Source organism: Choloepus didactylus, chromosome 19 (genome assembly GCF_015220235.1).
Source record: "Choloepus didactylus isolate mChoDid1 chromosome 19, mChoDid1.pri, whole genome shotgun sequence".
Taxonomy (NCBI): Eukaryota; Metazoa; Chordata; class Mammalia; order Pilosa; family Megalonychidae; genus Choloepus; species Choloepus didactylus.
In genome coordinates this window covers 39392222-39415516 of record NC_051325.1, presented here as the reverse complement: position 1 = coordinate 39415516, position 23295 = coordinate 39392222, and the positions used below count along the sequence as shown (strand labels likewise).

The window sequence follows — 23295 nt, the reverse complement described above, 5'->3', positions numbered from 1 at the left end:
AGCCTCTCCCACCTCCACAGGCCCTAATGCTAGAACGCCGAGCCCCGCCCACGTACTGGACCCCGCCCCCTTACCTCAGTGGTGAGGTAATACTGCAGCTCGGACAAGAACAGCAGCAGCATGAGAAGGCCACTGACAATGGTCACTGCAAGGCGGGAAGCAAGGGTCAGGATGGCTTCTGTTCTCTCAATCCCCGGGAGGCCACGCAGGATCCAGGCGCCCGAGCCAAGCTCTAGGGTACCCCCTCCCCGCGACCCGGGCCCGGCCGCGGCCTACCCGTGGCGCCCCCGCAGGTCTTGACCCGGAAGTCCTCCAGAGTCTTGGGGTAGGCATCGAACTGCTTCAGCTTCCCCAGCGCCTCCATGGGGACCAGCCGGAAAGTGGACGCCAGCCGGCCCGCCCCTGCAGACTCCCGCTTCCGGCCCGGAGTCGGAGCCACGCCCCCTCCCTCTCCGCACGCAGGCGCGGACGTGAGACCCCGCCCCTCCCCTCACTTGTTATCTCACTCCAGCCGCCCCGCCCACCGGTGCTTGCCACGCCCCCACGTGCCCTCCAGTTTGTCTTGACAATGCTTGGAAGGACGCCCGTGGTCTGGGCACCTGCGTGAGCCAGGGTGCCAGTTGGAGAGCGCTGCAGGGTAGAAGCAGAAATAGCGGCATTCGCTTCCTGTGTGCCAGGAAGTGTCCCGGGTGTTTCACATCAGTCTTGGAGCATCTTGGAACATCCTGGAACATCCTAGAACAGTGGTGTTTCAAAGTGTTGCCCCCAGCCTAAGAACATCATTATCATCTGGGAACTGATTAGAAATGGAAATTATCGGGCACCACCACAGACCGACTGAATCAGAAACGCTGGGAGCCGCACCCAGGTGATTCTGATGCACCTAAAGTAGAATTACCACCATAGAAAGTTGGTGTGACTTTCAGCTCCATTTTCTGCGGCCTGGAGAAGCTAAATAACCTGCCCAAGATAACAGCCAAATTAATGACCGGGCCTAATTCTAACCCAGGAATCCCACTTTAGGAAATAAAAGCACCAGGCTGCTGGGTTGCTTTGTAGTGGTTACACCCTACAATATTGGATCTGTCCCTTTCATTTACATTTTTATTTTTATTTTTATTTTAAAAAGCACCAGGTCATAAAGATATATACATGAGATTGTCACTGAATAATCTCACTGAACCAGCCTGAGTGCCCCTTGGTAGGGAATGATTGAATAAATCATGGCCCTTCCATGCTATGGAATATTATGCAGCTTTTCAAAAGAATGAGGTGGATTTACTTTTGCAGATATATCAAGAATATATTGTGAAGGAGAAAAAAGTTACCAAGTAATGTGTTTTGTGTGATTTCACTTTTTAATTAAAAATAACTCTGGGAAACTGTGTTTGTCTGATCATGAAAAAAGATTTGGAAGGATTCATGCTGCACTTTGGGTGGGACTGGAAGGGGTGCTTTTCACCCAGGCTGAAGTTTCTGGGGTCTCCCTCAACAAAGAGACTGGCAGAGGGAACCCGGGATCCTCCTTCTATTATATAGGTTCTAGAGTTCTGGGAGGAGAATTCTACCAGAAACATGTAGAAAGGAATTTGTTTATGTAATTAATTCTTAAGTCTTGCTACTAAGTGTGATCCTTGGACCAGAAGCATGGGCCTTACCTGGGAGCTTATCAGAAATGCAGAATCTCACGTCCCAGATCACACCTGCAGAATCAGAATCTCATTTTACAAGATTCCTCAAGTGATTAGTAAGCACATTAAAGTATGAGAAGTACTTCCCTAAAAGGTTATTTGCCTTAAAACACAATTTCCCACATAGGAAAGTAGCAGTATAAAGAAGAAAAATCTGAGTGGCTCAAAGATTGCACTCAATTCACAAAATGTAATCCATTCACGCAGACAACACTCAAACATCCTCGCACACTGTGCTCCCTGTCTTGTGAGGAAGAGAGAGATAAATTAGAATAGCCCTTGCTTTCAAGAAGGTCACAGTCCTAGTGAGGACTGTGCAGCCTGGAGAATTATCAACAAGTAACGATAATAAAAATAATAGCTAACATTTATTAAGCCCCTGCTATATACCAGGTACTGTCCTAGGAGCTTTACCTGTATCTGCTTCGTCAGTTCATCTTCACAATAACCTTAGAAGGTAAGTGGTATTATTATCCCCAATAAAAAGATGAGGAAAGTTTAGATGTGTTTGGTCACATGGGTTATATGCTAAAGCCTGACTTCTAGGCTGTCTCATTTCAAGGTCCATACCTCAAATAATTTCCATGACATAAGATCAAGAACTTTGAAAACAGGTTTCACAGGGGACCATGAGAGTCTATAGGAGAAAGTGACGGACATGCTGGATCTGAGAATGTTTCCAGGAATAGGAGGAGGTTTCTAAGACATTACATCCAAAGCATAAGCAATAAAAAGTAGATAAATGGGACCTCATCAAAATATAAAACTTTTGTGCATCAAAGGATGTTATCAAAAAAGTAAGAACACAACATACACAATGGGAGAAAATATTTGGAAACCACACATCCAATAAGGGTTTAATATCCAGAATATATAACAAAAATCCTACAACTCAATAACGAAAGGACAAACAACCCAATTAAAAATGGACAAAAGACTTGAATAGACATTTCCCTAAAGAAGATATACAAATGGCCAAAAAGCACATGAAAAGATGCTCAAGTGCAGTAGACATTAGGGAAATGAAAATCAAAACCACGACATAATCACAGGCCTGCCCTCACAAGAGTTTGGGATTGGGATTGATACTTTCTGCTTAGTCAGAAAGCCCCCAAAGTGGAGAAATTAGCATAAATTGGATGGCCTAAAACAACAGAAATTTATTCTCTCACAGTTCTGGAAGTTAGAAGTCAAAAATCAAGGTGTCTGCAGGGCTACGCTTCCTCTGAAGTTCTCTAGGGAAGAATCCTTCCTTGTGTCTTCCTAGCTTCTGGTCATTGCCAACAGTCCTTGGCTTGTGGATGCATCACTCCAATCTCTGCCTCTGTCTTCACATGGTCTTCTTCCCTGTGTGTGTGTGTCTCCAAATCTCTCTCTCCTTGGAAGAATACCAGTCATTGGATTTAGGGCCTACCCTAATCCTGTATGACCTGATTTTAACCTACTTCCATCTACAAAGACCCTATTTCCAAATAAGGTCACATTCACAAGTATTGGGGATTAGGACGTCAACATATCTTTTGGAGGGACATAATTTAACCCACAACAATATTCAAACAAAATAAATAAACATAGATCCATACCTAGGCTGCAGAATACCAAAGACAAAGAAAATGTTAAGAACTGAAAAAAATGGAGAGGGGCACACAGATGTCATTATCTTATTCACTATAGTAGGCCTAAAATATTTCATAACAAAAAAAGAAAACTGACAATGATTTAATATTATATCAATTGAGGGGTGGAACTTTCAGAAAGGCTAAATGAGAAGCTCAACAAATCCTCCTCCTCAAAAAGCAATAATAAAACTGAACAAAATTGTCAAAAACAACCACTTCAGGACTATAGAAATTAGCTGAATGCATACATCAAATTGACAAGATTGTCCTATTGATTTCAGCTTTGATTCCATCATGATCAGAGATGTTACTCTGTATAGTCTCAATTCTTTTAAATTTGTTGAGTTTTGTTTTATGACCCAGGAAATGGCCTATCTTGGTGTTTCATGTGCACTTAAAAATAATGTGTATTCTGCTATTGTTGAGTGGAGTGTGCTATAAGTGTCAATTAGATCCTCTTGGGTGATGGCGTTGTTCAGTTCTTCTATATCCTTGCTGATTTCCTGCCTTGTGGTTCTATTAATTACTGAGCTTTAAATCCCCCAACAAAAATTGTAGATTTGACTATATCTCCTTTCAGTTATTGGTTTTGATTCATGTATTTTGATGCTCCATTACTTGGTACATACACATTTAGGATTATTATGTCTTCTTGGCAGACTGACCCTTTTCTCATTATGTAAGACATCTCTCTGTGCCTGGTAATTTTCTTTGCTCTGAAGTTTACTTTATCTGATATTAGTATAACCATTCCAACTTTCTTATGATGAGTATTTGTGATATATATGTATAAATATATATATATTTAATGCAACTTTATTGAGATATATTCAAACACCATACAATCCATCCAAAGTATACAATCAATGACTCACAGTATCATCACATAGTTGCGCATTCATCACAAGCATGGTATATATTTTAACATCTATTTACTTTTAATCTAACTATATAATTTTATTTGAAATTAGTTTCTTATAGACAACATGTATTTAGATCATTTATTTTTATCTTCTCTGCCAATCTCAGTCTTTTAACTGGCATATTTAGGCCATTTTGGATCATGTGGACCATTAATACTTAATGTAATTATTCCTTTCTAGAATAGTTTTGAATGGGTTATTCCTCCCGCCCCAGCCCGTTCCACAAACTCTGAAGCCAATGTCCAGCTTACTAAAATAAAAAGAGAAGTGTACTAAAAGAAATAGAAGGGGACCTTAAAAGATGGAAAAATATTCCATGTTCATGGATAGGAAGACTAAATGTCATTAAGATGTCAATTCTACCCAAACTCATCTACAGATTCAATGCAATCCCAATCAAAATTCCAACAACCTACTTTGCAGACTTGGAAAAGCTAGTTATCAAATTTATTTGGAAAGGGAAGATGCCTCGAATTGCTAAAGACACTCTAAAAAAGAAAAAATGAAGTGGGAGGATTTACACTCCCTGACTTTGAAGCTTATTATAAAGCCACAGTTGCCAAAACAGCATGGTACTGGCACAAAGATAGACATATAGATCAATGGAATCGAATTGAGAATTCAGAGATAGACCCTCAGATCTATGGCCGACTGATCTTTGATAAGGCCCCCAAAGTCACTGAACTGAGCCATAATGGTCTTTTCAACAAATGGGGCTGGGAGAGTTGGATATCCATATCCAAAAGAATGAAAGAGGACCCCTACCTCACCCCCTACACAAAAATTAACTCAAAATGGACCAAAGATCTCAATATAAAAGAAAGTACCATAAAACTCCTAGAAGATAATGTAGGAAAACATCTTCAAGACCTTGTATTAGACGGCCACTTTCTAGACTTTACACCCAAAGCACAAGCAACAAAAGAGAAAATAGATAAATGGGAACTCCTCAAGCTTAGAAGTTTCTGCACCTCAAAGGAATTTCTCAAAAAGGTAAAGAGGCAGCCAACTCAATGGGAAAAAATTTTTGGAAACCATGTATCTGACAAAAGACTGATATCTTGCATATATAAAGAAATCCTACAACTCAATGACAATAGTACAGTCGGCCCAATTATAAAATGGGCAAAAGATATGAAAAGACAGTTCTCTGAAGAGGAAATACAAATGGCCAAGAAACACATGAAAAAATGTTCAGCTTCACTAGCTATTAGAGAGATGCAAATTAACACCACAATGAGATACCATCTAACACCGGTTAGAATGGCTGCCATTAAACAAACAGGAAACTACAAATGCTGGAGGGGATGTGGAGAAATTGGAACTCTTATTCATTGTTGGTGGGACTGTATAATGGTTCAGCCACTCTGGAAGTCAGTCTGGCAGTTCCTTAGAAAACTAGATATAGAGTTACCATTCGATCCAGCGATTGCACTTCTCGGTATATACCCGGAAGATCGGAAAGCAGTGACACGAACAGATATCTGCACGCCAATGTTCATAGCAGCATTATTCACAATTGCCAAGAGATGGAAACAACCCAAATGTCCTTCAACAGATGAGTGGATAAATAAAATGTGGTATATACACACGATGGAATACTACGCGGCAGTAAGAAGGAACGATCTCGTGAAACATATGACAACATGGATGAACGTTGAAGACATAATGCTGAGCGAAATAAGCCAGGCACAAAAAGAGAAATATTATATGCTACCACTAATGTGAACTTTGAAAAATGTAAAACAAATGGTTTATAATGTAGAATGTAGGGGAACTAGCAATAGAGAGCAATTAAGGAAGGGGGAACAATAATCCAAGAAGAACAGATAAGCTATTTAATGATCTGGGGATGCCCAGGAATGACTATGGTCTGTTAATTTCTGATGGATATAGTAGGAGCAAGTTCACAGAAATGTTGCTATATTAGGTAACTTTCTTGGGGTAAAGTAGGAACATGTTGGAAGTTAAGCAGTTAGGTTAGTTGTCTTTTTCTTACTCCCTTGTTATGGTCTCTTTGAAATGTTCTTTTATTGTATGTTTGTTTTCTTTTTAACTTTTTTTTCATACAGTTGATTTAAAAAAGAAGGGAAAGTTAAAAAAAAAAAGAAAAGAAAAGAAAAGAAAAACAAGGAAAAAAAAAAGATGTAGTGCCCCTTGAGGAGCCTGTGGAGAATGCAGGGGTGTTCGACTACCCCACCTCCATGGTTGCTGGCGTGACCACGGACATGGGGGACTGGTGGTTTGATGGGTTGAGCCCTCTACCACAGGTTTTACCCTTGGGAAGACAGTTGCTGCAAAGGAGAGGCTAGGCCTCCCTATGGTTGTGCCTAAGAGCCTCCTCCCGAATGCCTCTTTGTTGCTCAGATGTGGCCCTGTCTCTCTAGCTAAGCCAACTTGAAAGGTGAAATCACTGTCCTCCCCGCTACGTGGGATCAGACACCCAGGGGAGTGAATCTCCCTGGCAACGTGGAATATGACTCCCGGGGAGGAATGTAGACCTGGCATCGTGGGATGGAGAACATCTTCTTGACCAAAAGGGGGATGTGAAAGGAAATGAAATAAGCTTCAGTGGCAGAGAGATTCCAAAAGGAGCTGAGAGGTCACTCTGGTGGGCACTCTTATGCACACTTTAGACAACCCTTTTTAGGTTCTAAAGAATTGGGGTAGCTGGTGGTGGATACCTGAAACTATCAAACTACAACCCAGAACCCATGAATCTCGAAGACAGTTGTATAAAAATGTAGCTTATGAGGGGTGACAATGGGATTGGGAAAGCCATAAGGACCACACTCCACTTTGTCTAGTTTATGGATGGATGAGTAGAAAAATAGGGGAAGGAAACAAACAGACAAAGGTACCCAGTGTTCTTTTTTACTTCAATTGCTCTTGTTCACTCTAATTATTATTCTTGTTATTTTTGTGTGTGTGCTAATGAAGGTGTCAGGGATTGATTTGGGTGATGAATGTACCACTATGTAATGGTACTGTAAACAATCGAAAGTACGTTTTGTTTTGTATGACTGCGTGGTATGTGAATATATCTCAATAAAATGAAGATTAAAAAAAAAATGATTTGAAGGCCCTTGGTATATTAACAATTTGCTTACCAGAGAGAAGGGCCAGTTTACTTTCTAACTGCTACTGTAAGAGTGTGGCTATCCCAGTACACTTCTGTGTGCACACTTCTGTAAGATAATTCTGTAAGTATTTTAGGTTTTAACAATGTCCATTTTTTTATTTGAAAAGTGTTAAATATTTCATTTTTCATATGTTTGTGGTATGCCAATATTCCTTCTGTGAATCATTTAGTTGGGACTTGTGTTCATTTTTACATTAGCATGCCCATCTTTTTCTTAAATCTTTAATAGATGATGATATAGTAAGGCTGCAACAGGAAGCTTATATAAATATCTTCTTATATTCATAATAGAGTTATTTTCATTTGAAACCAGGGCTTGGCAAACTGTGGTCCATGGGTCAGATCCAGCCTGTTGTCTGTTTTTGTAAATAAAGTTTTACTGGAACAAAAAAAAAAAAAAAAGAGAGAAGTGTACATAATATTTAATATGCTGAGTATTTTAGGAAATTTTACTGCAAAGTGCTCATCAAGTCTTTTTAAAAATCCCTTTCTCATGAATGAAATTAGGGGAATTTCTAGGGACAGAGATGGGATTTACTGAATGATAAACGTATGTCGTTTCAGTCTTTTCCATATTGAGAAGCAGTGGTTGGGGCATTTTAAAAGATGGCTGGCTACACTTCTTTTCCCTCATGATTTTAAGTTTGTCATAACTCAGTAAATGGACTTGTCCCTATAGGTATTTGTAATAATTCTGAAATATTAAGGTCTTGTCAAGGTTCTGATTATTCAAAACCTGTACTACTGAAATATTAAAAGCAGGACCCTGAAAGAGAAAGTAATTACTAAATATACAGAGAGGTAACTTGACTGTGTATGTTGCATCCCGTGTCACCTCCCTCCATATTAAGATTTGATAAGTATTTTAATTTATATGTAACTTCTAAAGCAGAATCAAAGCTACTCCTGGGGAAATGGCAAGGCTTCAGGATAAGTGATCCCATATGAATAGTACCAAAGCATTATCACAAAAGGGAGAGCACACACTATTAAAAATCTTTAACTATCTGAAAAATAAAGTGCGCAAGCCTTCAAGCTGGCACAAAACACAGGTTAATGCTTCTTGGGGCACATTTTTTAGAGGGCTTGCTGAGTGTATGTTTAATTGACTTTTGTTTATGTTATATGACTGGTGACTTCACTGAAACTGAAGTTTTAGCTCTGGATTACTTCAGTTGACCTTTGTGAAGGTTTTATCTGTGTAGAATGGATGTTTGACTTGTTTTAACCTAATAGGGTTGTTATTTTTCTTTTCACTATATTTAAAAGTAAAATTCTGCTAGAAAAAAAAAAGTGGGGGAGAAACAACAACTTTTCCTTATAGAAGAATTCCAGTTAAGAAATGTGGAAGCAATGAGGGAAATAGAAAATCACCATTAGAGCCGCCCAGTTGTGGCCGCTGTAAGCAAGAGCCATAGATGAATGCTACAATTAGTGGCTGAAAGTCTAAGCAGAAACAGGAGGTTGGCAAGATCTCAAAGAATCTCTCTCCAAATAATTACAAAGGGAAGAATGGTAGTTTTAATAGTGGAGGGTCCTGGAAGACACCATCTTATCCAAGTGGTCGAAGTTGACACTGGCAGTGATCCTTGCTGACATCCTGATACCCTGAGAGCATGCCCTGAGGAGGGGACATCACCTTGATGACATCCTTCTCTTGATGCATGATCGCCATCTAGTCATGAGAAGAACTTAGACAAAGCCAGGTCAGGGGACTTTCTGCAAAGTGACTGACAAATGCTCTTTGGAGATGTCAAGATCACGAGAGATGAGGAAAGATTGAGGAACTGTCACAGGTTGGAAGAGACTAAGGAGATATGACAACTAGATACAATGTGGGATCCTGAATTGGATCCTGGAGACATCTGTGGAAAAACTGGTGAATTACAAATAATGTCAGTAATTTCGTTAATGGTACTGAACCAAAATTATTTCTTAGTTTTGATAATTTTTCTATAGTTACATAAGGTGTTAGCATGAAAGGAAGCTGGGTGAAGATATGTGGGAATTCTCTGAACTATTTTTGCAATGATTCTGTAAGTGTAAAATTGTCTCAAAATAAAAAGTTAAAGAAAAACAAATAAGACATACATAAAGTTGAAGATGTGCATGCTCTAGGAAATTCTATTCTTAGGCTTATACCCTAGGAAAATTCTTGCACCTGTGCACAGGAAACTTGGGAAGAACATTCATAGTAGTGATATTTGGAAAAGCAAAAACCTGTAAACAATGTCATGGACAGAAATACGGATAAATAAATTGTGGGGTATTATATAATGAACTGCTCTACAGAGGTGTAAATGAATTATAGCTACTCTCATCAGCATGGATGAATCTAAAAAAAAATTGTTGACTAAAAAAATCAATTTGCACAAAAATGCATATCTTATGATTACATATGTAACATCCCAAAACACAAAATTTGAAAGTATGCTTTATAGAAGTGCTTATTTGTGGTTAAAAAAAAAAAAAAGCCAAAGAATGATAAACACAGAATTCATAACAGTGGTTACCTCTGGTAGGGAGGAAGGGGCACCCAGGGGTCTTCAAAGTCATTGGTGATGTTCTGTTCCTTAAGGTGGGTTGTGGGTATGCAGGTATTTGTTTTGTTATAAATACTCCTTTATATGTATTTAATATTTAATAAAAATTAAAGACAAAAGATTGAGAGAGATAGGCAGGCCAAGACACATTGTGGAGAGAGGGAAAAAGCAAGGCCTCTCTCTATTGAGGGCAAACCCAAGATAGGTGGAGCCAGGTTCCTTCCTCCCATTTTGGGACCCAAAATGGGTCCAATATTTCCCCTTCCTGCCCCATGGAAACTAGGACATGGGCACGTGACCTACATGGGTTTAATCAGATGGTTCTTTCAGGAACTCTAAAATTTGACACCATGATGCAAAGGTGCAGAATTAGATTATTCTCTAAGGCTAGTTCAGAGCTGAGTTCAGGAGCAATGCTGTCCAAATCAGTTATTTATTTCTGCATAACAAAACTCCCCTAAAATTTAGTGACATAAAACAACAATTATTTATTATTTTTCATGGTTCTGCGGATTGGCTGGGCCATTCTTCTAAGGGTCTTGCCGAGGTTCAGGCATGTGGCTGCTGACAGCTGGTGGCTTGGTTGAGGCTCAGTGGTCTAAGAGGGCCTCACTTACATGCCTGGGCCTCTGCTGGGATGGCTGGAATTGCTGGGAATTCTCTCCACATGGTCTTTCATCCCAGGCTTCTTCATGTGGTGGTGGAAGCATTCCAGGAGGGTGAGAGTAGAAGCTGAAAGGCCTCTGAAGACCGAGACTCTGAAGTCATACAACGTCGCTTCTGTGGCATTCTGTTGGTCAAAGGAAGGCATAATAAAATGTGCCCAGATTCAAGAAGTGGGAAAAGGGACTACGCTTAATAGAAGGAGCTGAAAAGAATTTGTGGTCATATTTAAATTACCGGAGTGTCCCACAGCATCAAGGGTCTGGTGATGGAGTCAACAGTGTGATATTCTGGATAGGTCATTCCTGGGGTAGTTTTTTGTTTTTGTTTTTTTTCCTTAATTCAGTTTTATTGAGATATATTCACATACCATACAATCATCCATGGTGTACAATCAACTGATCACAGTACCATCATATAGCTGTGCATTCATCACCCCAAGCTATTTTTGAACATTTTCCTTACACCAGAAAGAATCAGAATCAGAATAAAAAATAAAAATAAAAAAGAACACCAAATCCCACCCCCACCCCCCCATCCCACCCTATTTTTCATTTAGGTGTTGTCCTCCTGGGGTAGTTTTTAGCCATGGGTCTCTTCTATCTTGATTATAACCTCAGCCTGGTCCTTGAGCTTTCACATCTATTCTGTAAACTACTGATGTTTAATCAGTGAATTGTTCTTCTCCTTACGTTTACCTGAGTCTATTTCTATTGCCTGAAAGCAAGAATTCCAACTCTTACAGTTAACAAGGATCAGAAAACAGACTTTCCACAACATTGGATGATAGAAGATACTGGAACACTCCAGAGCTAGAATCAATCTAGAATCTTTTATACTGAACCAAACAACCAATTGTGCCCGAAGGCAGAATAATGACCTTTCTAAACACATAAGGACTCAGAAATTATATCTCCCATACACCTTTTCTTAGGAAGTTATAATGAACCAAAAAAAGGAAAAGCAGTCCTAGTTCACAACCTGACTCTACAGGAAAGAATATTTATCTGGTCACAATAATGTAAACATTGAAAATAGATTTTTGATTTTTAGAACCAGCCCACAGTCCTGTGCTATCCAGTCTTGTGGCTAATGATTACTTGAAACATATCTGGTAAAAGTGAGGAGCTGAATTTTGAATTTTATTTAATTTCAAATTAGCCTAAATTACAAAAGAACACTAGTTTGGTTATTGGAAAACTTTCATGTTATTGGAAAGATTAGATGAATCTAATTTTTCAACTGTAAATTTTATAAAATCTATAGATCATGTATCTCTGATGAAAATTGAGCATCCAAATTGAGATATACTGTAACTATAAAATACACACAAAGACAGTTTGAAAAAAATGCAAAATATCTCAATATTGATTACATGTTGAAAAGATACTATTTTGGATACATTGGTTAAATATAATATTAAAATTAATTTCATCTATGTCTTTTTACTTTGGCTATTAGACAATTGCATATGTGGTTTGCATTATATTTCTGCTGGGTAGCACTGCTAGAGGCAAAGCATGTGAATTATTGTGGAAAGCCGCCTCCCGAATCGGGCCTAGCGTATGCGCTGCAGCCTGCTCTAGAGTTACCCCCGCCCATCGAGTGAGCCAAGATGGCGCCTGCATCCTGTTTCCGCATAGTGACGCATGTATCCGCCACCCGCTCCTACCAATCGAAATCCTGTATACGCGATACTAGCCTAGAAGCTTATTGGTTGTTAATTGTGTATAAAAGGTCTTACCCGGACGGGGTAGGGTGAGACAGCCCACAAGGAGCCGTGCCTGACGGCCACATCGAGGCTGCTCTCCCACGAGGCGCCGTGCCCCGTGTGGGAACCAGTAACACAGAATGTTCATCTAGCTGTAGTAAAGGGCTTGCTTTCACAACTGCCGTGTGGTTCGAGTCGTGATTCATGACCAGGTTAGTTCGCGCAGTCTGCATCTCTCTCTCTCCTTCCCTGTTTCCCCTCGCCGGCCGGGAACCGGGGACCGAGCGGGGCAGCGCCGGACAAGTGGTGGCCCGTACGGGGAAGCTCCTCCTCCTGCCTCGCTCTCGACGGTCCCTCTGTGAGGAGAGCAGCGCTGCGCGTCGAGCTTACGGCGGACTTCCCGCGCCTGATCAACGCGAGAAGGTGAGTGCGTCTTATTACATGATAGTTAGGGCCCGTGGGTTTTCAGGTGACCCCGGGGGACTCGGAAGAGCTCTCCGAGTGACTGAAGTATAGTGCCGACTGCAATCATGGGGCAGTCCGGAAGTTCACCTCTCTTAGCTCCCTTAAAGAACCTTTTGAAACAACGGGGTATCTCGGTCAGGAAAAGCTCCCTTCAGCGTTTTCTTGATGATGTTGATACTTTTGCCCCTTGGTTTGCCTGCACCGGCAGCCTTAGCCTACCCTCTTGGATGAAGCTCGGTCGCGACATAGACCGAGCGCGCCAGACGGGCGTGTGTATGGACCCGATTCTAGTACCCATATGGGAGACCGTCCGTGCGGTCCTTGAACTAGAATCGGCTACCGGCCTAAGCCCGTCCTCTGTCTTGCAAGAAGCACGGTGCGCGCTCCAAGAAACCCAGTCAGTTTCGTCAGCGGACGGCTCCTGTAAGGGCAAACCGCCGGAGTCCAGTGACTCTGACTCAGAGTCAGATAGCGATACTGACGAGAAGGCGGAAGCATCCCCGCTAATTGAGTGGGAGGAGCCTCCCGCCACACCCGTGCGGCCTTCCGCCCCGCCAATGTCTACCGCTGCACCCCCAGGGACACCCCAGCTCCCAACTGACGCCTTGGGCGGTCCCACCAAAGGACCTTGCCGAGAGCTCCCTCTAGTGGCCATGCCCAGTAAATGTAATTATCCTTTGCTGCCAGACCCGGAAACCCCGATGGGTCGGTCAGGGGAGGGGCAACCTTTGCCGTACCCCCCGCCCGAGTATACAGGCCCTCAGGACCCTTTGCCATTAGGTAGTGGTGGGAGACATTTCTGGAGATGGAACCCTTTCACAACATTTAGACCTTTTGGCATGCTGGGTGGCTACCAGCCACTTGAGCCGCAGCCAGTCTCAGAAATGTACCCGGTTATTATCAATCCCCAAGGTGGCAATCGGCACGAATCATATGATTACAAACTATTGAGGGAATTGAGGCAGGCCGTCCATCAGTATGGCCCCAATGCCCCTTATACCTTGAACATGATCGAGAACCTCTCTGCTCTAAATCATACACCCGCAGATATTTTTCAGCTAGCCCGTGCTTGCTTGCCGTCAGGCCGATTCATAGATTGGAAAGCATGGTTTGAGGAGTTAGCTGAAGAGCAGGCCGCAAGGAATGCGGCGGGGAGACGTGGCGGGTGGAATGCTGACATGCTGTTGGGGAGAGGCGCCCATGCCCAGAACCAAACGGGTTTCCCACAAGAGGTCTATGCCCAGATCTTCCGCTGTTTTGTGGGTGCCTGGAAAAAGCTAACAGGTGAGGGAGAGGCTCAGGCCTCACTCAGCAATATACACCAAGGCCCACAGAACCATTTGCGGATTTTGTAGCCAGGATGCAAACCGCAGCTGAGAGAATCTTCTCAGATCCAGGAGTAGCAGAGACTGTGGTTAAGCAAATGATTTTTGAGCAGTGCAACAAGGAGTGCAAAGTTATCCTGGCACAAAACAGAGCAAAAAATTTGACAGAGTGGGTCAGGCTCTGTAGAGATGCTGGCAGCCCTTTAACTAATGCAGGTCTAGCTGCCATGCTAGCCAGCTCCCTACAGGTGGCTACAAAAAGCCCGAGAACCTTAGGGGCAAAGTCTAACGGGTGCTATGGCTGTGGCCAATCAGGGCACTTTAAGAGAGATTGTCCCAATAGACGTCAACCCCCTGCCACTCAACGGTTTGGCGAACCAGGTGCAGCAACCAGGCCGTGTGGCCGTTGCCACAAAGGCCCCCACCGCGCAGAAGACTGTAAATCGGTTTTCGATGCGCAGGGTAGACGCCTCTCTGGCCGCCCCGAGCAGATTCCAAAAAACGGGAAGAGGGGGTCCGCCCTTTCGACGGACCCCCTTGCATGCCATTTGACAACACAGGATCCGATCAAATTCGTGCGTCCCCCGGCTCAGCAGGACTGGACCTCTGTGCCACCTCCAGACTCGTACTAACCCCCTCCATGGGTGTCCAGTTAGTAGGGACCTCCTTCAAGGGGCCCTTACCGGCTGGTACTGTAGGGCTCATATTGGGAAGAGCATCCACGGCCCTGAAAGGATTAACAGTTATACCAGGACTTGTAGATTCAGATTTCACAGGCCGTGCCCAAGTTATGGTTCAATCTCAGCGGGGCACCTTAGTCATTGCAGAAGGTGATAAGCTGGCGCAGCTCCTGCTCTTACCCAGCTTACATGCAGTCTTTCCAAGCAGAATCAGACAGAGAGGGGAAAAAGGGTTCGGATCCAGTGGAGCGATTTTTGAGGGACTCCATATGTCCCTGGAGTCTCGACCTATGCTAACCATTAAGGTGCAAGGCAGATCTTTCTTGGGCCTGCTCGATACAGGGGCCGATCGGTCTATCATAAGACAACAAGAATGGCCCCCCACCTGGCCAACGAGCAGGGCGGAAGAGCCCATTAGAGGAATAGGCCAAATTTCAGCGCCCATGCTCAGTGCAGCTGCCCTTCATTGGGCCGATGAAGAAGGACACCAAGGCAGTTTCCAGCCTTATGTATTAGCCCTGCCTGTGTCTTTGTGGGGAAGAGACATTCTGACCCAAATGGACGTTACTTTAATTAGCGGCTACTCCCCAACCTCTAAGCGACTGCTAAAAGAAATGGGGTATACCCCCGGCAAGGGTTTAGGAGCTTCACTGCACGGACGTGCAGAGCCTATACAAGCTGCCCCCAAGTCTGACAGACGAGGCTTGGGTTTTTCATAGGGGCCACTGAGGAGAGATTCCCACCCACACCTATAAAACTAAAATGGAAAACCGAGGCTCCGGTGTGGGTGCCTCAGTGGCCCTTGCCACAGGAAAAACTTGCAGCGTTGCACGCCCTAGTATCAGAACAACTAGAAAAGGGCCATATCGCCCCTTCCACGTCACCGTGGAACACCCCTATATTCGTAATAAAAAAGAAATCTGGTAAATGGAGACTGCTACATGATCTAAGAGCTATTAACGATTGCATGGAGCCTTTAGGGCCCGTTCAGATGGGACTGCCCCTCCTCTCGGCATTAACGGAGCACTGGTCGATTTTCATCATAGATCTGAAAGATTGCTTCTTTTCTATTCCGCTCCACCCTGAAGACACCCCTAAGTTTGCCTTTACTGTGCCCTCTAGTAATCAAGAGGAGCCCTGTCAACGCTTTGAATGGACAGTCCTGCCCCAAGGCATGGCTAATAGTCCTACCATGTGCCAGCTGTATGTCGCTGCGAAGCTAGCTAGCACTCGGCAGCAGTTCCCTCAAGTGAAAATCATCCATTATATGGATGACATTCTCTTAGCCCATAGAGACACAGATCTTCTTAAAACAGTTTTGTCACATTTAGTCCTTAGTCTTAGAGAAGCTAACCTAGAGATTGCCCCTGAAAAAATCCAAATGACTGACATTACCACTTTCCTGGGGGCGAAAGTCGCACCCACTCATGTTTCCCCCCAAAAGGTGTCTCTCAGGCTAGACAATATACACACTCTCAATGATCTACAAAAACTCATGGGGGATATCAATTGGATCCGTCCATACCTAAAAATACCCAATGTCAAACTAACACCTTTGTTCGACCTGTTGAAGGGGGATTCTAATATAAACTCACCTCGAAGCTTCACTCCAGAGGCAAGGCGAGCACTATGCCAGGTGGAACAGGCGCTCAGTGGCGCTGCATTGAAGAGAATAGACCCTGATGAGCCTTTTGAAGCCTGCGTGCTGCCGACAGAATTACAGCCCACTGCGGTACTGTGGCAGCGGGGGCCGCTGCTCTGGGTCCACCCTGGAGTTTCCCCCAAAAAAGTCCTAGAGCACTATCCTACAGCGGTTGCAGACTTGGCCCTAGAATGCATTAAAAGGGCTGTGCAGCATTTCGGTCAGCAGCCCAAAAATCTCAGGGTGCCTTATTCTTCCCAGCAGCTTGAGATACTCACCGGATGCATAGATCAATGGGCCATTCTCCGGTGTACATTTCTTGGTCCCATTAACAATCAGTTCCCTAAGGCTCCTCTCTTGCAGTTTGTCACCCGGCACCCAGTGATTTTTCCCAAAGTAACCTCTCCTAGGCCACTAGCAGGCGCCCCCACCGTATACACGGACGGCTCCAGCTCTGGAACAGGGGCGTATTGTGTGGAGGGGGACACTCCTAAAACAGTGCTCTTCCAACCACAAAAGCCTCAATGGGTAGAACTGCAGGTTATCATTGCAGTCCTGGAAAGCCTTTCCGAGCCCTTAAATGTCGTCTCGGATTCTGCTTATGTTGTGAACTCTGTACAAATTTTAGAAACGGTGGGCATTGTTAAACATTCCTCTACAGTAAGGACGTTCTTTGCCAAACTACAGGAGGTTATATGGACCAGGCAACACCCTTTTTACATAACCCATATTAGAGCCCACACAGGTTTGCCTGGCCCTATGGCCCAGGGGAACCATAGCGCAGATGTAGCCACTCGACAGCTGCACATCTTTCCGACGCTGGTACCGTATCAACAAGCCCGAGAATTCCATGCCAAGTTTCACATCAATGCAGGTACCCTAGCTAAGCGGTTCAGCATACCACGTGCAGCTGCTCGAGATATTGTCCGAGCCTGCAACAATTGTGCAGAGCAGAGAGCAGTCCCCTCGGTTGGGGTCAACCCTAGGGGTCTCACCCCAGGGGATACTTGGCAGATGGATGTCACTCATCATTCAGAGTATGGTAAGATCAAGTACTTACATGTGTCGGTGGACACATGCTCCCAAGTTTTATTTGCCTCTGCTGAACCAGGAGAAAGAGTCTCCCACGTCATTGCACACTGCCTTGCTGCATGGGCAGCTTGGGGTAAGCCAAAGACGTTAAAGACGGATAACGGGCCTGCCTACACTAGTAAATCCTTCCAAAAATTTTGTGACAACATGGATGTCCAATTAAAACATGGCATCCCCTATAACCCTCAGGGGCAAGGAATCATTGAAAGAGCGCACAGATCTCTCAAAGACTTGCTTAAAAAACAGAAAGAGGGTATAGGCCACGGCCTGTCCCCAAAAGCTCGACTGTCTGTAGCCTTGCTCACATATAATTTTTTAAACGAAAATTCACAAGGAATGACACCTGCCCTGCAACACACCACCCCGAGTCCTCCGCATAGAGGTCTAGTCCGTTGGAAGGATGTCCTGTCGGGGCAGTGGAAAGGCCCTGACCCGGTGCTCAGCTGGGCCAGAGGCTCTGTTTGTGTTTTTCCCCAGGAACCAGGACGTCAACCAGTGTGGGTTCCGGAAAGACTGGTGAGAACCGTGACATCACCTGAAGAAGCCAAGGAACAGCTGTCAGAAACGCCAACGAATATACAACCTGAACCATTAGACCAAGCCTCCGACCCTGCTGATGATGGCGACGACCGACAAGACGATAATAGTAGGACTGACCACCCCGCAGTTGCCCAAAAAGAGGATCGGTAACTCTGTTCTTTGCTCTCCTATAGCAATCCTTCTAATCTGCCTTTTTCTTTTTAGTGGAACTACGAGTCCTTCCCCCTCACCAATGACACACTGATCCTCTCTTTTGCTAACCTCTCTGTCAAGGTTGTCAACACCACAGTTGCGGCGAATGCTACTTGTGAAACTGGTAATGGCGAGTTAAGTAAGGGAGTCTTGCTTGAATTTCTTAACGTTACAGGGAAGAGCCGCCAGTCTTGTGAAGGGATCTTGAGTAAAAAGGAGACTCAAAGGTGCCTTTTCCTTCCAGGGCTTGCTCCTACAGTCTGCAACCGTTCCAAAGACCCGGATGCCTCGCCGCCCCGCTATCCTAGTGTATCGCCCAAGTTATGTCTGGCTCCCCGTCAAGGCAACCGACTGGGTTGGCCCTGTTTCTCAAGTTGTTTCACTTAACAATATCCCCTTCTCTAAGTCTAGGCGTCCAAGAGGCATAAAAGAATGGCTATCGAATGCTGCCAGTGTAGCTTCCTCTTTGTTTGTCCCAACGATCGGGCAGGCTGTGCTACAAGCATGGACAGATCGGCAGCTCGCCATAACGATGGAAACGGTAAATGGCTTGGTCAACCTTACCCGAGACGTGCTACGCCGCCACAATCAGATGCTGAACTTAAATTTCCAGGCCATTCAGAAACTCCAAGCGGAGATAGATGAACTTGGACTGGAAATAGATGGACTCTGGAGAGTGCTTCAGCAAACATGTGACACCCGGTGGCTTACGGTTAAACTCTGTGTCACTCCTGTCAGGGCCAACGTGACCGGAAGCATTTCCAGAGTCTCTGATTGGCTGAAAAGGTCATATTTTCCTGAATTTGTTAATCTCTCCCAACAGGTGGAATCTAGTTTAGACACAATTGGGGGGATCAAGTTAAAACCCGTTAAAGTCGATCTCTCCGGGTTAGGCGAGGTTCTACAGAAACTATTGCACAGTGTTTCTTCCTGGTTCTCTTGGCCCAATTTAACTAATTGGATCCTCATTGCAGTGGGATTATTGGTGGGATTAGTCGTTGTTAAATGTTTGCTAGAACGCCTGTTTCAAGCGCAGCAGCAATTGCGTGTTACCACTATGATGGCTATGACTCCCACCTCTGTTACCCCCGATAGTGACCGATTTATTAACCATACCCCTTCCTGGTCGCCTCAGGTGGGGCGCTTTGGAGCAAAATTTGTAGCGAATCGCATGGCTGTTTCTCGGGTGTAAAAGGCGACACCAGTAGTCATAATTTTGTCTCAGGTGGGTCTCTAGGGCAGAGTCCTAGTTGTGGCCAGACTGGACCCTAGCCATTGCACAGAGACACCTAGTGACACCGACTCTGGTTACTGCTGTTCCTGCCCCCGTCGTTGTTCCCCAGTTGCCAGGCAAAGCACTGCAGGGAGAGTCACGTTGCTTCCAGCTTACGGACTCTCCGGTCTCCATATGACGTGAGCATTCTGGTTGGTGCTAGAGGCTCCGCCGCTGGATGGCTGAGGCCTAGTCCAGACTCCCCAAAGCACCAAAGAGGTTGTGAACCATTTGGGTTCACGGGAGCACGCTCATCACTGGAGACACTGGGTCAAAAATAAATAAGAAAGGGGGAGATGTGGAAAGCCGCCTCCCGAATCGGGCCTAGCGTATGCGCTGCAGCCTGCTCTAGAGTTACCCCCCGCCCATCGAGTGAGCCAAGATGGCGCCTGCATCCTGTTTCCGCATAGTGACGCATGTATCCGCCACCCGCTCCTACCAATCGAAATCCTGTATACGCGATACTAGCCTAGAAGCTTATTGGTTGTTAATTGTGTATAAAAGGTCTTACCCGGACGGGGTAGGGTGAGACAGCCCACAAGGAGCCGTGCCTGACGGCCACATCGAGGCTGCTCTCCCACGAGGCGCCGTGCCCCGTGTGGGAACCAGTAACACAGAATGTTCATCTAGCTGTAGTAAAGGGCTTGCTTTCACAACTGCCGTGTGGTTCGAGTCGTGATTCATGACCAGGTTAGTTCGCGCAGTCTGCATCTCTCTCTCTCCTTCCCTGTTTCCCCTCGCCGGCCGGGAACCGGGGACCGAGCGGGGCAGCGCCGGACAAATTATGGTTACACAACAGAGCTGAAATGATATCATTCTTGACAATGTAAAAGTTCAAATTACCAAAGTTGGAAAGTGTAAACAGAAAATAATTGACAAAGAGAAGTATACAGGTATACAGTATACAGGTAAAATATTCTCATCTTAGAAAAAAGAGCTTCAAGAAATCTTGTCTTGAAGTGACAGAATAAGAAATAAAGGAAAGATTCCATTATGTAATAAGATCATATATAGCAGGAAGTCTATGTATAGCACGACACTATTGTGGTATAAGAATATTGTTTAGAGATGTGGAAGTAGACGTCAGAAGGAAAAGCTGGAAGTGATTGCCCCTGAAGAGGCCTCAGAATAAAGAGGTGGGGCAGAGACTGCTGTTACATATTCACAGCCTTTCTGAACTATGTGATTAAAAAAGAAAAACAAGACACAAACAATATGCATGTGTTTACCTTGGTATCAATTATCAAAAAGGAAAGGGAATCAACCCCTGACAGGTTTTAAGGATTGAATGTACTACATAATTCACTTTCGTAAAAATGATCAATTCTCTGACCCGGGAGGTTCCAAGTGGGCCTTCCCACTCTGCCTCCTGCTCAGCCACACAAGCCTTGGAACAGATTCACTCCCTCCTTGCCCTGCTGTCCCCGTCCACACTTGACTTTCAAGCCTCTCTTGCCAGCTGGGCTCTGGACTGAATGCCAAAGTGAAGGAGGGGGACTTGGCCATAAACCTACATGGAGGAGGTCACAATGTGGCCTCTGTGATGAGATCCCTGGTAAAACTGGGCTGGCATGAAAGACCTATTGGGCATCAACCTCCTTTGGGAGGCCACAGGACACCCTGTCACCTCTCCTTCCTTTCAGCCTCCAGCCAAGGCCTTGGCAGAATTCCCTTTAGGGGTTAGGAGGACAAGGAGACAAGAGGTGAGGTGATGGGAGTAGGTGAGATGTGGAGGGTTGGGAAAGGGATAGAAACTACCAGGAAGGGGGTTGCTGAGGATGTCTTTGGCCTCAGCTCTTCATCCTTCTTGGTGCCAGGTGTCAGAGCCAATCTACTGCCAGCCTGGGGCACCATTGTCGGTGACAGAAATGAGGATTCGATACTCAAAGCTGGGTTTGCTGGCTACCTGCATGCTTTCATTGTGGCTGATGGCCTCCTTCCTGGACCAGGAGTCCAGCCAGAATAATCTCCACAAGATCTCAAGGACCTGCCACTGTCCCAGGATGGATTCCAGAAAGTGTGGCTGCCCGCCTAGTATCCTCAGTTGCTCCCTCTGCCTCCACCTGCCTGGCGAGTCTGACTGGTTTGACCAACGTTTCCAAAAGGCCATTGAGCCCCTGCAGAGGTCAGAAGAGTCCGCATCTTCTGATGCTCTGATTCTGTGGCTGGTCAGTAAGCAATTTTGGCTTCTGTCCAATCCCTGCCCCAATCCCAGACCCCTTCCATCTCCTGTTTCACAGCCTCAGACTCTAACCTTCTTCCACAAGTTGCTGGAGCCTGGGCTAAAGCCCCTAAATTCCTCCCTTCTAGGGACTTCACAGGGTCCAGTCAGAGGGGTTTGAGAAAAGGAAGCAGCATCCAACTAACGTGCCTCCTAGACGCCCACTGGGCCACGTGGGGTCCAGGTGCCTCACCTGTGCAGTGGTGGGAAATTCATGGTTCCTTCGGGGCTCTGGCCTTGGCTTCAGGATTAACCAACATGACATGGTCCTCAGGTGGGTGTGGGGTAAGGGTGGAGACCAGGAAGGTCAGGCCAAATCCTCCTCTTCCCCCAATGACCACCCTGTTCTCCCTTCCAGGATGAACCAGGCCCCTGTCCAGGGCTTTGAGACAGATGTTGGGAACACAACTACCATGCGCATCATGTACCCTGAGATCGCCAGTGCTCAGGAACCTGGCACCCAACTGCTGCTGCTTCCAATGAATTCCTCTGGTCTGAAGTGGGTCATGGACCTACTGCAAAAGGAGTTGTTCTTGAAGCCAACAAACCCTGGGTATGGCAGCAAGGGGCACCATTGCAGGGAATGACAGTGGGGAATCTGGGGAGACCGCTGATGGATATTGGGGGCATCCCCAGGGCCTACCCAAGCTTGGGAGGGGGATGCTGTTTCAGGTGACTCTGAAACTCCCCCATCCCTAATCTCTTTTTAGATTTTGGATATTCCAGTTACCTGCAGGAACCGAAGAGAACAAAGACAAGGTGAGGCATCCAGGAGGGGAAAAGGGTAGGGGTAGGATACGGCTGTGGGCAGCCATGGGACAGGCCTCAGGCCAGGTCCCTCCCCCTCCTTTTCCAGGTCCTGGTGATCAGCCTCAACTTCCTCAAGTATATTCAGGAAAGATGGCTGGACAACCAGGGTCAGTATCCATCCTTGGGGCTCGTAGCTCTGTTCTATGCATTGCATACTTGTGACCAGGTAAGACATCTTCAATCACAGACATTCCTTCCTCTGTTACTAATAACGTTCTTTAACTTCAGGTTAAAGTTTTCTGCCTGGCTTTCAGGACCCTGCATCATTTGGCCCCTCTCCCCTCCCAAACATACCAGCTGCCCCCTGCCTTCACACATGCTGTTCCCTCTGCCTGGAATGCCCTTCCCTTGTTTCCCTGGAGAATCAATCCTCTCTCTTCTTTTAAATATGATCAGGAACAGCTAGTTTCTGGGTTACAGGGTCACTCTGTGAGAGAGTTTATCACACCATGTCCAGAGTCTGTCTCCCCTGGAGAATGTGAGCTCCATTCTTCCTCCCAGCTCCAGGTTGTTGAGTGTTTGCTACGTGACTGGTAGGTGGGCAGGGAGCAGGGCAGGATCCAGCCTGCCACCCCATGGATATTGCCTGTTTTATCCCATCTCCTAGGTCTCCTTGTTTGGTTTTGGGACAGATCATCTCAAAAGGTGGTCCCATTACTGGGATGATAAAAATTGGTTCGAGAGCACCATGCATGATCCCCAAGCAGAGCACGATGTCATCCTTCGGCTGCAGTGTGAGGGGAAGGTTGCTATCTACAGCTGA

The 23295-nt window shown here is 45.2% G+C and overlaps 2 protein-coding genes across 5 annotated transcripts in view; one reads left to right on the top strand and one right to left on the bottom strand.

Moving 5' to 3' along the window:
• ERGIC3 (ERGIC and golgi 3) overlaps positions 1–422 on the bottom strand; it is a 13604-nt gene extending 13182 nt beyond the window's left edge. For all 4 annotated transcript variants that reach the window (XM_037812027.1, XM_037812028.1, XM_037812029.1 and 1 more), the window contains exons 1-2: positions 277–422; positions 75–145 (exon numbers count right to left, since the gene is read on the bottom strand). In XM_037812027.1, coding sequence (XP_037667955.1) covers positions 75–145; positions 277–364 — 159 coding nt within the window. In that variant the 5' untranslated portion in view covers positions 365–422. The remainder of the gene's footprint in view (positions 1–74; positions 146–276) is intronic.
• C19H20orf173 (chromosome 19 C20orf173 homolog) lies at positions 363–23295 on the top strand. The gene is made up of 8 exons (XM_037811151.1): positions 363–470; positions 21145–21204; positions 21319–21669; positions 21812–21996; positions 22081–22221; positions 22433–22481; positions 22579–22698; positions 23140–23295. The coding sequence occupies exons 1-8, from the start codon at positions 363–365 to the stop codon at positions 23293–23295; spliced, it is 1170 nt and encodes a 389-aa protein (XP_037667079.1).

Excerpts from the sequence above, each read along its gene's own strand:
- C19H20orf173 (XM_037811151.1), top strand. The coding sequence starts at position 363 with ATGGGGACCAGCCGGAAAGTGGACGCCAGCCGGCCCGCCCCTGCAGAC. Across the intron at positions 471-21,144 it reads CTCCGCACGCAGGCGCGGAC|CCTCCAGCCAAGGCCTTGGC; the intron begins GTGAGACCCCGC and ends CCTTCCTTTCAG. Across the intron at positions 21,997-22,080 it reads CAACATGACATGGTCCTCAG|GATGAACCAGGCCCCTGTCC; the intron begins GTGGGTGTGGGG and ends TCTCCCTTCCAG.